This window comes from Nyctibius grandis, chromosome 17, assembly GCF_013368605.1.
Source record: "Nyctibius grandis isolate bNycGra1 chromosome 17, bNycGra1.pri, whole genome shotgun sequence".
Taxonomy (NCBI): Eukaryota; Metazoa; Chordata; class Aves; order Nyctibiiformes; family Nyctibiidae; genus Nyctibius; species Nyctibius grandis.
The window spans coordinates 1,263,695-1,278,854 of record NC_090674.1 but is presented as its reverse complement, the minus strand read 5'-3'; the positions used below and the strand labels follow the sequence as shown (position 1 = coordinate 1,278,854).

Below are 15,160 nucleotides of genomic sequence, written 5' to 3'. Positions count from 1 at the left end.
CTCCCTTGGGAAATTCAAAGAGAGTGGAGGATGTAACCTCACTGCCCAGAGAGATCTTCGTATTTCAAGCTGACCCATGGTGATGGGCTCCAGCTTTCCATCAGAAGGGAGGTTGTAGTGAAGTGGGAGTCGGCCTCTTCTCCCAGGCAACCAGCGATCGGACAAGAGGACACAGCCTCAAGCTTCGCCAGGGGAGGGTCAGGTTGGACATTAGGAAGCATTTCTTCTCAGCAAGGGTCATTAGCCATTGGAAGGGGCTGTCCAGGGAGGTGGTGGAGTCACCATCTCTGGAGGGGTTTAAGAAAAGCCTGGACATGGCACTTAGTGCCATGGTGTAGTTGCCATGGTGGGGTCAGGGCAACGGTTGGACTCGATGATCCCAGAGGGCTCTGCCAACCTCATTGATTCTGTGATTCTGTGATCACCTACTCCAGCTACAAACACAGATCCAACCAGATACCTCCCTTATATAGCACCTGGAGGACCTGGTAGTATTCCAGCTCAGCCCAGACCATTCCCCATTTAAACCCTTTTGGGGCTCCCTGGTTCTGAGACATGGATCCGTATTGACCCTGAGGTCAATCCGTGTCTTCACGGCTGGAGAAGACACCTGAGAGCAGGACGCTGCCCCCACACGTCGGAGCGACCCACGCAGGACCTGCCAAAGCAGCTTGGCAGGATCTAAGAGTCAATCATTAACCAGTGCCCAGCGAGACGTCCGGGAGCCAAGGCATCGAGCCAACAGGCTTGTGCCGTTTCTTTTGAGCTGCCTCGAAGCCCCAAGGAAGTCCTGGAGAGCTGCATGGTTGTACCAGGGAGAAGCTGGTACAAGAGGTCTTGCACAGCCATCACTTCTATTTCATAGAATCGTTTTGATTGGGAAAGACCTTTCAGATCATCGAGTCCAACCGTTAACCCAGCACTGCCAAGGCCACCACTAACCCATGTCCCTCAGCACCACATCTACACGGCTTTTAAATCCCTCCAGGGATGGGGACTCCACCACCGCCCTGGGCAGCCTGTTCCAATGCTTGACGACCCTTTTGGGGAAGAAATTGTCCCTCATCTCCAATCTAAACCTCCCCTGGCACAACTTGAGGCTGTTTCCTCTTGTCCTATCACTTGTTACCTGGGAGAAGAGACCAACACCCACCTTGCTACACCCTCCTTTCAGGCAGCTGTAGAGAGCGAGAAGGTCTCCCCTCAGCCTCCTTCTCTCCAGACTAAACACACCCAGGGCCCTCAGCTGCTCCTCAGAAGTTCTCCAGACCCTTCTCCTTGTGCTCCAGACCCTTCACCACCTTTGTTGCCCTTCTCTGGACTCCCTCCAGCACCTCAAGGTCTTTCTTGTAGTGAGGGGCCCAAACCTGAACACAGGATTCGAGGTGCAGCCTCACCCTTTGCAGGGCTCCAGCACTTAGGGAAGCTCCCCCTGAGCTCTCCAGGACGGAGGAGGATGCTGGAGCACACATGAATTTTGCCCGACCAGCACCAAAGCCTGGCCTGCACGGGAAGGCAGACGAAGGGTGGTGGAAAGCCACCTCCACCGGCACGGCCGCACCGTTTTGGTCCTTCTAGGGGTGGATGTGACCGCAGCAGCAATATTGTCGCTGCTTATCGAGCTGACTTGGAGCCAGCCACAGCTACGCTGGCTCACGAGCCCTTCTCGTGTATCTAGCAGGGCTTTGTGCCAGCACGGATAATCAGGGGAAATCACACCTCGGCACCACACACGTGTGAGCTCCGCTGGCACAGGCTCGCTCAGACCGAGTGAATGATTATCAGGCAAGTCTCTCTTCCAGGAAAAATAAAATTTTTTAGGATAAAAGCTAATAAAAACCTCCCCCAAGCCCTGCTACGCTCCCCTGGTCGCCCTCTTTCCCATACCTGAGGCCAGCTGCCCAGGCAAGGTCTGCATTTATCATGAAATAGGTTCTGGAGAGAATTCTTCTGCTCACTGGCCATCATCTTATGCAGAGCTTCGTTTTCCTCCCCTTCACGCTCCAAAATCTGCATGAAACAGTTAATTACACCACAGCTTCAGTTCCCAGCTCCTGTTAAAAGGTGACATTACTTTCCTCCACCGCACTGGGTTGCGTTAAAAAGAAAAGCAGAAATATGACCGTGTATTTACGGTCAATAAAAGGGTAATGTTAGTTGGCATTTAAATACCTTGCACTGGGAACAGCACTCTTTGTTATTTGGGAATTCGGGGGCCTTTGGAAAATATTGCTTGAGTTTCTCCCAGGCTTCCTTGGAAACCACCCGCCGTTCGTTTTCGGATATGCACAGGTCACCTGCAGAGAGGGAGACAAGAGAAAGGTGATGTTTTGCAGCCCTGACTCGATTGAAGAGATTACAGGGTATAAACATGGGGGGAAGATATTCACGTGTTTATCAGCCAACACCGTGTCAGTAAAAAAAAAGAGCGCAACTAATGCACAAAGTCACCTTCAACTTCTTTATCGTTTCCTTGTTTAGACAGGAAAAAAAATAACGTGGCTTTAATTCACATCCATGTCCTTTAGATTTCCACGCTCGTGAAGCCAAGCAGCTGCCTAAATACAAGGGGTTGTAAAGAGATGCTTGGAAAAGCAATGGCAAGCCGAAGAGGGCACAGGGCTACTGCTTTCTGCCCTTGGCTACCCATAGCTACCATTTTTACGGCGACTCCATAAAGCTGCAGACTAACCCCGTGCCCCGTGAAAACAGGAGCCAGGTGCTTTCCTTGAAAAAAAACCCAAAATTACTGCTGTATAATCTCAGATGGCTTCGTGTGTCACAGAATCCCAGCCTGGGGTTGGAAGGCACCTCTGGAGATCATCCAGCCCAACCCCTGCCAAAGCAGGGTCACCCACAGCACGTTGCACAGGGTCGTGTCCAGGTGGGTTTTGAATATCTCCAGAGAAGGAGACTCCCCACCCTCCCTGGGCAGCCTGTGCCCGGGCTCTGGCACCCTCACAGTAAAGAAGTTTTTCCTCATATTGAGATGGAACTTCCCATGTTTCAGTTTGTGCCCGTTGCCCCTTGTCCTGTCGCTGGGCACCACTGAGAAGAGTCTGGCCCCATCCCCTTGACACCCGCCCCTAAGGCATCTGTGAGCATTGATAAGATCCCCCCTCAGTCTGCTCTTCTCCAGCTGAACAGTCCCAGTTCCCTCAGCCTCTCCTCGTAGGAGAGGTGTCCTCCTGAGAGATAGTGTCCTATCCAAGCACCTCAAAACACAGAAAGGACAGATTCTGCACCCTAGATCTGCTCTAGGGAATAACTGGGGTGTGAAAATGCAGAGCAAGATTTACCAGCTCTCCCCCAGACAACTTGCCTGCTGTTACTGTTTATCCTGATGCTCAAGCAGCTCAAAAAAAGAAAAGCCCAAAGAATGGTCTAGCACGAGGAATTTGTCATTTTCAAATGACACTTCAAGAAAGACGTTGAGGTGTTGGTGCGAGTCTGGAGGAGGGCGACCAAGCTGGGGAAGGGTCTGGAGGGTCTGACCTACGAGGAACGGCTGAGGGAGCTGGGGGTGTTTAGCCTGGAGAGGAGGAGGCTCAGAGGTGACCTTAGTGCAGTCTGCAACTACCTGAAGGGAGGTTGTAGCGGGGTGGGAGTTGGCCTCTTCTCCCAGGCAGCCAGCGATAGGACAAGAGGACACAGCCTCAAGCTTCACCAGGGGAGGGTCAGGTTGGACATCAGGAAGCATTTCTTCTCAGCAAGGGTCATTAGCCATTGGAAGGGGCTGCCCAGGGAGGTGGTGGAGTCACCATCTCTGGAGGGGTTTAAGACAAGACTGGACATGGCACTTAGTGCCCTGGTCCAGTTGCCATGGTGGTGTCAGGGCAATGGTTGGACTCAATGAGCCCAGAGGGCTCTTCCAACCTCATTGACTCTGGGATTCTGTGATTTTGGCCGTAGCATAAAGGTCACGCTCACGCATCTGGACACCACGTGCACGCGTGACAACAGGCGTTGGGGCAGATAAACAAGGCTTGGGAAAGACCGGAGAAGGCGAGAGCTCAGGGATCCCACCAGCCGCCCGCTCGCAGGCTTGATGGATGGCCAAGGGGAAGACACAACCGCATCTCCTCGGAGACAGCAGCTGGGAATCAAGGCACGGCAACAGCGAGAAAGAAGAGCAGCGGTCGCTGCGACGCAGATTTGGAGACGCCGTGGGAATGCTCAGGCCTCAACGGGGGTTTTGCCGGCGAGAGGGAAGAACAGCGATGGCGAAGTCGCGGCGCCGAGCGGTGCCCAGCGAAGGGCACGGTCCCTTATTATCTGTATTTTATAGCCTGAAGAGCTACAGAAAGAAGACAGGGAGAAAAGGCTCCTTCTTCCCCACCCCCCGGCAGCTCTTTAATATTACAAGCAGCTCCTCAGCCCCACGGAGCCGGCAGCTCTCCTCACTCCAGCCAAGCCTGGATTTCTGCCCGGTCCCCTGAAAGGGGGAAAAAAAAAATAGCAACGCTCCCCCCTCCTGCTTTTCCTCTAATAAACAAAGGTCGGGCTGGATCGCTGCGACGCAGCGCTTGGCCACTTGTTCTTCATCAAGTGGCCCAGCTTTACCACATGAGGAGGCAGGACCAGGCTGCTTTCCAGAGCAAGGATGGGGAGGGAAAAAACAAAACGCATGAGCTTGTACAAATAAGTGCCTTGACACCGTGTGATTAATGCAAACAGATTAATACGCCGCTGAGCGAAAGAGGTGGGAAAAATCAGATCTGGGTGTGCAGGGAACGAGCGCTTTGCCATCTGGAAGAGGACGATCCCAACCACCGCTGATCCTGCTTCCCCCTCCCACCAGCCAGGGACATGGATATCAAAGAGATCTTAACTTGGTGTCTGGAAAAAATTATTCGCTGGGGTCAGGCAGCTACTAGAGAGCGAGAAATTGCTGCAAAGATGCGAAGGGAACGGCTGGATGGCATTTTGGGAGGCCAGCCAGACCTCACAGATAAAGCACCGGCTTTTCCAGAGCCTACCATGAAGGCAGGAACCTCCTTCATGGCAAAATTAAGCCTGTAAAACTGAGATTATAGATTTGCTGATACACTCCAGAGGGCAATTTTCAAGGTGGAAAGGTTTTCCGTGAGTAATCGGAGGTTACGATGAAATCTCACCTGCCAGTGGCTCCTATATTTAATATTATTTATTCTGATACGACCCAAAGTCACAGACCAACGAGCGATTTTACCAGCATAATATTTTCAAGAGCCCGTTGGCCTATTTTCATCACGTCTGGCTACATTAAATGTTTCATCGCCGCACCGCACGCCTTTATCTAACAGCGCCAATGGGAAGCACGGCGTTAAAGGGCTCTGAAAAACTGCTTAAACATTGACAAAGTGCTTAAACACTCTGCCTTAAACCGAGGCTTTATCAAGCTGTTACTCTACCTCCTTGATGAGCCTTGATGACAGGAGGTGTCTTGCTAATTTATGGCGTGTTTCTTTCTTACTAGGAACAAGAGTGAGTATCCCTGGCAGGGGAATTGATGCCTCCAAAGAGATTAGAACAGGGTTATGTCTGGGAGCGACGTACAAGCTAAAAAAAGTGAGATTTAAACCAGAGGGCAGCCAAGGATGTAGCTAATGAACCGTCACGTAGCAAAAACAACCAACATCGGGTCAAAACCTTACGTAAAAGGACACCAAAGCACAGCAGGTTGGTAAATCGATATCCTCAGCAGCCCCAGGGTTTGGGCAGTCGTTAGGTAAGTGCTCCTGTTTTCATGTAAACCACGAGAATAAATGGATACTCCCAGCTCCCACCTGGACTGATTTGCACCTACTACTCTCAGAGCTTCCACGTGGCTGCAGGTTTTCGGTGCTGCTCCAGCCCGTCGCTGCGTTAGCAAGGGGCAGAGATGCTCCCTGCCCCAGCCCACCATTTCCAAGCATCTCCACCTTTACACCCCTTTCGTGGCCTTACAAAACTTGGACTGCAACAGGCAACTAAAAGCTCAAAGGTTGAGCGTCAAGAAGCACCAGGAAAATGAGAATTAAGGGCATTTCTTCAGTAACGCCTCGCGTTGGCCTTAGAGGGAGCAAAGGCTACAAGGTTAATGTCTCAAGCAGTGGGCAACAACAGAGACATTCAGCTCCATCCCCCGGAGAGACTTACCATGTGGGCAAACGATGTCTTCATTAAAATTTAACTCCTCTTCCTCCTCTCTCTTCTCTTCACTGGATTCATCTAATTAAAAACAACATGTATAAGAAGATTGCACAGTTCCTCTCCCAAGGAAAGGCAAAATCTTTGGGGGAAAGCAGCACGGTTGCCTTTCAAATTGCAGCAAAACCCTTAACCCAAGGGAAACTTTGGAAGGAAATTTGTTATTCTCAAATGTCTTGGCCTCTGGGCAGGCGGGATTACAGCCTGCAGGCCACGTAGGAGTGCTTTGAAGTGCGTGGAGCACAAGCCAGTCCTTTGTGAGAAGATTACAAAGGATGCATTTGTTACAGGCTAAAAACACCACAGGGGTTCACTGCTCCCACCAAAGATCTCAGGGTTTAACGTAAACACAAGGCTAGGTGAGAGTAAGGGAGCAGGAAACCTTCCTGGCAAAACATGAGTCCGCTCTTCGCCTTGATCAGAACCAGATGCTGGCTGCCAAACTAAGGGGGAGCCTGCCAGGGCTCTGACAAGCCCCACATGAACGTATAAATTACAGACAGAAGCGCTGGCCACTGAATTGGAGCATCATAAACCCAATACTGTGTCCATAAGAGTCTCTAACGACTCGCCTAATGAGTAAGTTGGCTTGTGAGTAATTCAAATGTACTCCTGGGAGTTGCAACGGAGGAGTGGTAACTCAGTACCCTTTTCTCAATGAATTGCTCCACCAGCAGTGCCAGCTTACAGCTGTTATCAGGAGTTCCAAGAGCCTTCAAGGCCAGCATCAATGCCATTAGCCCATCGTCTCCGCTTTCATTCAAACAAGCTTCTTGCCCCCAGTTCCGACACAAAAAGCTCAATGCAATATCCAGTTTCCAAAGGTTTAAAGAGCAGAAGGCAAATAAAAAACTCCATCTACTCTCACAGACTCATAACATGGGCATAGTAGAGTTCAATTCATGGTATTTTTTTTCCAGGCTGTGTTTTCCCAGCTGTGCTGTTTCACCCAGACACCTTCGCAATAAACATTTTCATCCCTTCCCCAAGGTAATTTTCATCTTTTTTCCTCCCCTGTGCTCTCTCACTCAGATAAAAGCAGATGAAAAGACGATGCAACTGGGGCAATAATTTCACACAGCTTTGTAAAACTCCTTATTACCTCATCTGCTTCTCCACATATGAAGATCGCCCAGCAGTTTTGAAGCTTATCAAACAAAAAGCTCCTTAAATGAAGGAGCTTTTTATTTGATTTATTTCCTCCCACACAGAATCAACCAGGTTGGAAGAGCCCTCTGGAATCATCGAGTCCAACCGTTGCCCTGACACCACCCTGTCAACTAGACCAGGGCACTAAGTGCCATGTCCAGGCTTTTCTTAAACCCCTCCAGAGATGGTGACTCCACCACCTCCCTGGGCAGCCCCTTCCAATGGCTAATGACCCTTGCTGAGAAGAAATGCTTCCTAATGTCCAACCTGACCCTCCCCTGGTGAAACTTGAGGCTGTGTCCTCTTGTCCTAGCGCTGGTTGCCTGGGAGAAGAGGCCAACTCCCACTGCGCTACAACCTCCCTTCAGGTAGTTGTAGACTGCACTAAGGTCACCTCTGAGCCTCCTCTTAGAGGAGCCTCCTCCTCCTCCTTCCCTACTCATGCAAGGGAAGCAAAGCAGCTCCGGGAGCACCTGACGTGTCTTTTGTTAGGAGGTATCACTGGTGGGGTCTCCACAGCAGCAGACCTACCTTTGTTTTGTGTGTTTCCATTCATTTTCCCGTTACTGGGCTCGGCGTCTTCGTCTTGCTCATTTAATTGCTCCAAAGCCAACTGACGCCAGCTCCGCAAGGACGCCTTCCCAACCCAAAACCCGTCGTTCCTGCAGGGAGAGGACAACGTTTGGCAACACGAATCACAACTTCGGAGCCCAAACAGCAAAATCTTTAGGAAAAAGCTATTTAAGCATTTCCAAAAAAACCTGACGACGTTTGAAAGCGTCAGGATTTACGCACCCCTTGACTGTTGTCTTCAGCAAGTTGGTAACGGTTTTGTAGTCTTCGTTTAACTGGTTTTTCAGTCGCAGGATTCGACACCTTTCTACCACGCAGTCCCTGCAAAGTGCTTTGACTGGGGAGGGAGGGAAAAAGAAACACGATTTATTACACAATTAATTTATTACACTGAGCTGAGGTTCTCGTGGTTGATCTTCTCCTTGGTTTGAAGGCACTCAGACAGGTATGTACCAACTATCCTGCCTCATGGCCGGAGGTTTCACATGTAAATGAGGGGAACCCTGGGGTTACTGCAAGATCAGGCTGCATTTGAAGCTTAAATAGGCGTGAAATGCTTTGGATGAGGTGCGATCTGTTCCGCTAGCTTCACAGCTCTTCAACAGTTTGCAATTACAAGTATCAACAGTTTGCAATTAGAGCTGCAAGTGAGCCAGGTCATGCCAACACCCAGCCACGGGAGTCAAAAGGCACAATGATTTAGGCACATACAAGATAAAAAAAACAATATTGTGGCACTTTGCCAGTTAAACTCAGAAAAAAAAAAACCCTCCTGCAAAGCTACACAGGGCCAAGAGGAGCAGAAACCCTACAGCTGGGCATATATTGTCATCTGGGAGCAAGAGGGGCGCACCCAGGGAAGGTGGACTTGGTAGTGTGAGGTTAATGGTTGGGCTCGATGATTAAAGGTCCTTTCCAACCCAAACGACTCTGTGATTCTACGAAGCGAGTCGGAGAACACAGCGCATCCGACCCATCTCTCCCAGCTGTACTCAATGAAAAAACCTGCAGGCCATCTTCCAGTTGACTAATAAACATTGGCCTGGTTTGTTTTTTTTGCACAAAGGCTGCCTGCGTCACGGCAGTTTCTGCTGGTTGCGTTTCTTCCCTATGAGCTTCTAGCAGGAGCTGAGCTAATTTGGTCTCAGTGGGAGTTATTGAGCTCTTTTATAAAAGGAACGAAGCCTGGGGCTTGATGACGGGATGCCCAAAGACCGTAAGGGCTGGGCTGACCCTAAAAATCAAAAGGCATGACAGATGTGTGCAACACGAGCACATAAGCTAACAGGTATGTGCTTCCCTCAGATGAGGGAGCTTGGGACAGGCTAGAGGTGAAAGACAGTAGATGATTTTCTTGGCCCGCACCCACCCGTGCTGCTGGCAAGAGGCAGCCGAGATCGGCACGCTCCACGAAACGCTGCCTACGCAGGATCTGTACGTGCTGCAGGCAGGGAAAATCCTTTACAGGAGTCCGGGGGGGGATGTTGCATGTGCAAGTTTTGTTATTTTCTAGAATAAAACCATCCAAGTATTACGTTTTCCAACCGAAACGCACCGTTGCTTTCAGAATCACAGAATCAATGAGGTTGGAAGAGCCCTCTGGGATCATCGAGTCCAACCGTTGCCCTGACACCACCATGGCAACTAGACCAGGGCACTAAGTGCCATGTCCAGGCTTTTCTTAAACCCCTCCAGAGATGGTGACTCCACCACCTCCCTGGACAGCCCCTTCCAATGGCTAATGACCCTTGCTGAGAAGAAAGGATTTCTCAGGAATCCCTCCACAGCTCTTCCCAGACAGAGCTGAACTTGGGTCTGGAACAGACCCCGCAATCAGGCTAAGTGTATTTGTTCTAACGTGTTAAAAAAGAATCATCTGGAAATAACAGCACAAAATAAAGTTATGATGATAAAGGATGGCTCATAACGGGGCTGGGACTAGAACAAGGCTCCAAAATACATTCAGCCCATAAGAATGTGACTTGGAGAGGGCGTTTTCTAGCTCAACGCCTTACCATTCAGCCGGGGCCCTCCACCGTATCTCCTGTAGAAGAAGTCAGCCACGTACTCCGATATCCTCTTCATCATGGATATTTTGTCGGGATGGAGTTTGCCATGTGAGCACAGGCAGGCCGTGTTATCTATAGGTTTTGGAGGAGTGGACTCATCCAACCATTTCTGCAGCCATTCGAGAGAGATGAAGTCGTACGGGGAACCTGGGAGGGGGGAAAAAAAAGAAGACACAAAGAGAAACAAGCCCGTACGTGTCAGCTAATGCCCGATACAGCAGGTGGTATTTTATAATCACTCTGAAATTCAACAGTACTTTTAAAAATTAACAGGCTCTCTGCGGTACGAGTTGTCAAACACCCCATACAGCTTCCCTCGTCCAATTCTCATCCCGGTATCGCGGATTTAGAAAGCAGGAGCGACGTGGAATTAAAATATGCAAAACCAAGCGGTCATTTCGAATTCAAGTAATCAATATGGCACAGCAGAGCACTCCAAGAAGGGAGTGCTTTGACTTCTAAACCTTTAGGGGCTTATTGGAGAGGAATGGGGATGGTTTTCCTATTGTCCATCGAAGGATAGATATAATATTTAAATTATGATCATATATTAAAGGCACTTTTTATAACAGAGCGAGCTCATCAACTGAAAAATAAAAGAAACAACAGCAAAGAGACGAGGTCGGCGTTCACCCTGTCCCTTCAGCACCCAAAATTTCAGCGTTATTCCGGGCTGCTCGTACAACTCCGGGTGAAAAACGCTCGCCCATTTTTAAGATTCGCAGCGCAAACAGAAACCTGCTTAAATATTTTCGCACGGGGGTGATTTTTGTTTGAATCAGAGGAGCGGGCTCGCCCTTGTTTGCTGAAGGAGAAGCTCCTCGCACAAAGGCAAGGTTCAGGAGCGGGTCAGTGAAATAGCGTTGGGTGAAACCCGTGTATCTCGATCCCGAGCCCCAGGATCAGGAAACCCTTCTGTGAGGTGACTGGGAAACGAGGAGAAAATTAAACCCACTCTTGATACGAGGAGGGCGGCGCTGAAATGGGGGGGAAACGTAACTGTTTATCAAATTAACACAAACTCTTAACGTTTCATACAAAGAAGCAACAGAGAAGCTACAGGAAACTCCTTTTCTCCTCCAGCTCGTGCTGGATTTGGCGAAGCCAGGCTCCTCCACAGGATAAATCAGCAGTATTTTCATCTTACACAACGCCATCAGAGACACACAGCCGTGACCTCCAGAGAATTGCAACGCTGTCAGAAAGGGTTTGCTAGTTTGGGATGAAAGCTGCCTTCCCCCGGAAAGTACACGGGATTTTTTTTTCTTTTTCTGGGGCAGGCAGCACAAAGCTGGCAGAAAAACGTGTCTGCACAGCTGCGGAGAGAGTCCCGAGCTCCTGCGGGATCCGACCCGGAGCAGCTCCGGGATAATGCTGCCTCCAGCTGTGCCTACAAGCTGCTGCGCTCAGGACGTGCCCAGCAGCAGGTAGTGGATGCCCTCAGGGTCCTGCCAGCTTCAAACTGGGGCAGAGGAGCTTTACTTGCACCTGTAAAAAAAAAACCTCACCGAGATTTATTCCTCTGTCGTGTCAGAAACGCCAAATTATTCTGTTTCTACTAAGAGGGGAGAGAAAACACACCAGCGTTGGGCTCGCTGCTCCTTTTTAACAGTGACTCACAGCAGATTCATCCCTCTGCCACAACTCTGATTTACTGGTGACATTTTAACGCTGCGCAGGCTCGCGGGGACGCGGCAAGATGAGCCGCGACATCCTCCCGGCGGCGAGCGAAGGGCCCCGTGGCTGCAAACCCGGGTGTGTAAATTGAAGAGGCAGAATTGATGGGAGCTGAATCATCTGCTGTTGGGCTACTCCAACTCGCTGCTGGTTCTGAGCAATGAGTAGTAAAGGCTGAATATCAAATTGTCTAACAGGCTCCGCAATTAAACACATTTGGAAGTGTTTAATTACAGATTTCCTGTTGTTTTTACGAGATGCACATAGTGGAGAGAAATTCCCCACAGGGAAGCGCCCCTACGCTTGTTTTGAGGGAGGTGGGAGAGAAAAATAAGGGGGGAAAAAATCAAAATCCTTGTGCTAAGGTGACAAGACACAAGGAGCAGAGGGGAAGGATTAACCCCAGTCGCTCATCGGACGGACGACGAAGCTCAGCCACGGGGCTTCGAAGCGCTGGCAGGGATGAATCAAGTAATTTTCTGCTGGAGGTCAGGCATCCTCGTACCCTGTTACCTGCTGATTAATTGGCATCGGCAGCTCCCAAACTTGCCCTGAGTTGGCAATTTGAGACTGGCCAGTAATTCTGCTTCGCCGCTACTACCCACTAACGAGAGGAGCCGCTCACCGGGAAGGAGAAAACAGTCACAAGGCATGGAAGCACAGGGGAGACTGACTGATGGGGAAGAGCAAGAGGGAATTAGCGACGCCAGAGGCCATGAGAATGAGCCAAAAATAAGGAGAAAAAATAGGTTAAGGCAGAAAAACAAGAGGGAAAGCAACTCCTAAGCATGCACATGGCAACAACAGGCAGCGATCGCTCGCCCCTTCGAGAGGCTAACGCCTTCCAGCGAAGCGTTCGGGCCACAGAAGCGAGCTGTGGGGTAGGTACAAAACATTACTAAGCTTAAACAACGGTCTACTACAAAATACTACCACAATTATCTTACAGACCAGCTTCAGCGGGTAACCTTTTGTAGAGCTCCTTCACCTCTTCGTGTTTGATTTTGCCTTGGGCCACGCTCTGTTTGCGCATCTCGGCCATCTCGTTGCACCACTCCTCGAACTTGCAGTTATCGCGCTCTACCAGCTCCTGCAGAAAAGCTGGTGGGGAAAGGAAGAAAAAGCAGTCATCTCAAGGAAAAACGCCAATTATGTTAATTATCCCTGCAATTGGTTAGCTGGGGATAATGAGCAAGCCTAAAAACTCCCCTACGCCGCTACCAACACGAGGTCTTTCCGAAAACCAAGCGCATGGATGTTGCTCTCTCCAATATTTATAGTTGTAGGTGATGAAATCACAGACTCACGGACTGGTTGGGGTTGGAAGGCACCTCTGGAGATCATCCAGTCCAACCCCTGCCCAAGCAGGGTCACCCATAGCACGTTGCACAGGGTTGTGTCCAGGCGGGTTTGAGTATCTCCAGAGAAGGAGACTCCCCACCCTCCCTGGGCAGCCTGTGCCAGGGCTCTGGCACCCTCAAAATAAAGAAGTTTTTCCTCATATTCAGATGGAACTTCCCATGGTTCAGTTTGTGCCCGTTGCCCCTTGTCCTGTTGCTGGGCACCACTGAGGAGAGTCTGGCCCCATCCCCTTGACACCCCCCCTAAGGTATTTGCGAGCATTGATAAGATCCCCGCTCAGTCTGCTCTTCTCCAGCTGAACAGCCCCAGCTCCCTCAGCCTCTCCTCGTAGCAGAGATGCTCCAGCCCTCTGACCATCTCCGTACCCTCCGCTGGACTCTCTCCAGTAGTTCCTGGTCTTTCTTGAACTGGGGGGCCCAGAACTGGACACAGTTACTCCAGGTGTGGCCTCAACAGGGCCATGTAGAGGGGGAGGAGAACCTCCCTCGACCTGCTGGCCACACTCTTCCTCATGCACCCCAGGACACCATTGGCCTTCTGGGGCATTGGCCTTCTGCAGATTAAATGCAACTGTCCTGTGCGATACAACGGCGCCCGAGAAAATAATTCACTCAAGGTCAGTTGCTGCGTTAAGAGAAACCCTTTGCTCACTGGCAAGCTTACGCCGAGCGCTGGCGGTCGTGCGAAGTGCAGCGGGGTTTGGCGAGAGGCTGCGGAGCTGGAGCACAGCGGGACACTTTGCTGCCTGCTTCAATCCCTCTCTGCTTCAACCCCTCCCTGCTATCCCTCTCACAGAATCCCAGAATCACTGAGGTTGGAAGAGCCCTCTGGGCTCATCGAGTCCAACCATTGCCCAGACACCACCATGGCAACTAGACCAGGGCACTAAGTGCCATGTCCAGGCTTTTCTTAAACACATCCAGAGATGGTGACTCCACCACCTCCCTGGGCAGCCCCTTCCAATGGCTAATGACCCTTGCTGAGAAGAAATGCTTCCTCATGTCCAACCTGACCCCCCCCGGCGAAGCTTGAGGCTGTGTCCTCTTGTCCTATCGCTGGTTGCCTGGGAGAAAAGGCCGACTCCCACTGCGCTACACCCTCCCTTCAGGTAGTTGTAGACTGCACTAGGGTCACCTCTGAGCCTCCTCTTCTCCAGGCTCCAACCGTTTCTCTGCCTCCCACCCAGAGCAGCTCCTCGGTGCTGCCAAGGACTCATCGTTCCCAGGGGAGAAGCAAGAGCTTTTCACCCTACGGATACACCTGAAGCCTGTCCGGACGTGCAGCCCCACATGTACGCACCATCCGGGCGAGAAGGGTCGAGCACGTTGCAAACCCAAGGGCAAAAACCCCTCAGGAGATGGGAGATAAGCCGGGGCAGGTCCTGGTGTCGACGGGAACGTGAGCGAAATGGGAATTTTTTGCTGTCACCGATGGAAAAAACCCAAATAAACCAAATCTCAGCAGGGGAAAAAAGAAGATAAACCACTTCCCTCACAGGGCTGGCGTAAGGGAGGGGGGAAAGCACTGCTTATCTGAAGCCCTTTCCTATTTAGCAGGATTTTGAAGAGCTAAAATATCTCCAGCAAGGTTAATGCTTGTGCTGCTAGAGAGTACAGTATCCAACTTGGGAAAACACACAGTATTAAAAAACAACCAGCTTGAGTCCCTTGAGGTCAGAGCCAAGTTCTGCCTCTCCACCGTCCCGGAAAAGCCGCTTTTAACGGCATCAAAGTAAAATGCCTCAAATTTACAGTTGCATGAAACCTCCCCGCAACCGCCCGGCTCGACTGTTGCCCTTCGCTCCCTGTTCCCTGGCAGGCTTCCACGGGAAACAAAAGGCAACCGCGGGGCTGAGCAGGAATTTGGAGCTGGGTGGAGAGGTTTTTGTGGAGTTATTGTTTTGGGTAGAGGGGGTAGGAGGAAAGGGAGTGCAAGAGAGCTCAGGAAACAGGCTGAAAACGCAGATTCGAGGCAGGAATGAGCAGTAATTCCTCAAGCTGTGCGGCTCCCAGGGGGGGTTTAGTGGTGGGGGGGCTGGAAAAGGTCTGGTGCTGTTGTATGATTTACCCCCTCCACATCGAGATAGCGGAGGGTCCGAAGGGGACATGCCACCTCGGCTGTCCCCACTTCGCAGGAGAGGGAAGAAGGTGGAACACCAC

At 50.8% G+C, this 15,160-nt stretch overlaps 1 protein-coding gene across 3 annotated transcripts in view; it reads right to left on the bottom strand.

Moving 5' to 3' along the window:
- Positions 1–15,160, bottom strand: part of USP48 (ubiquitin specific peptidase 48) — a 38,848-nt gene that overhangs the window by 10,833 nt on the left and 12,855 nt on the right. For all 3 annotated transcript variants that reach the window (XR_011049399.1, XM_068414552.1, XM_068414553.1), the window contains exons 11-17: positions 12,591–12,740; positions 9,909–10,109; positions 8,116–8,230; positions 7,852–7,982; positions 6,121–6,192; positions 2,173–2,297; positions 1,888–2,010 (exon numbers count right to left, since the gene is read on the bottom strand). Coding sequence is in view for 2 of the 3 variants with exons in the window: in XM_068414552.1 (XP_068270653.1) it covers positions 1,888–2,010; positions 2,173–2,297; positions 6,121–6,192; positions 7,852–7,982; positions 8,116–8,230; positions 9,909–10,109; positions 12,591–12,740 (917 nt within the window). In the remaining variant the exon portion in view is untranslated. The remainder of the gene's footprint in view (positions 1–1,887; positions 2,011–2,172; positions 2,298–6,120; positions 6,193–7,851; positions 7,983–8,115; positions 8,231–9,908; positions 10,110–12,590; positions 12,741–15,160) is intronic.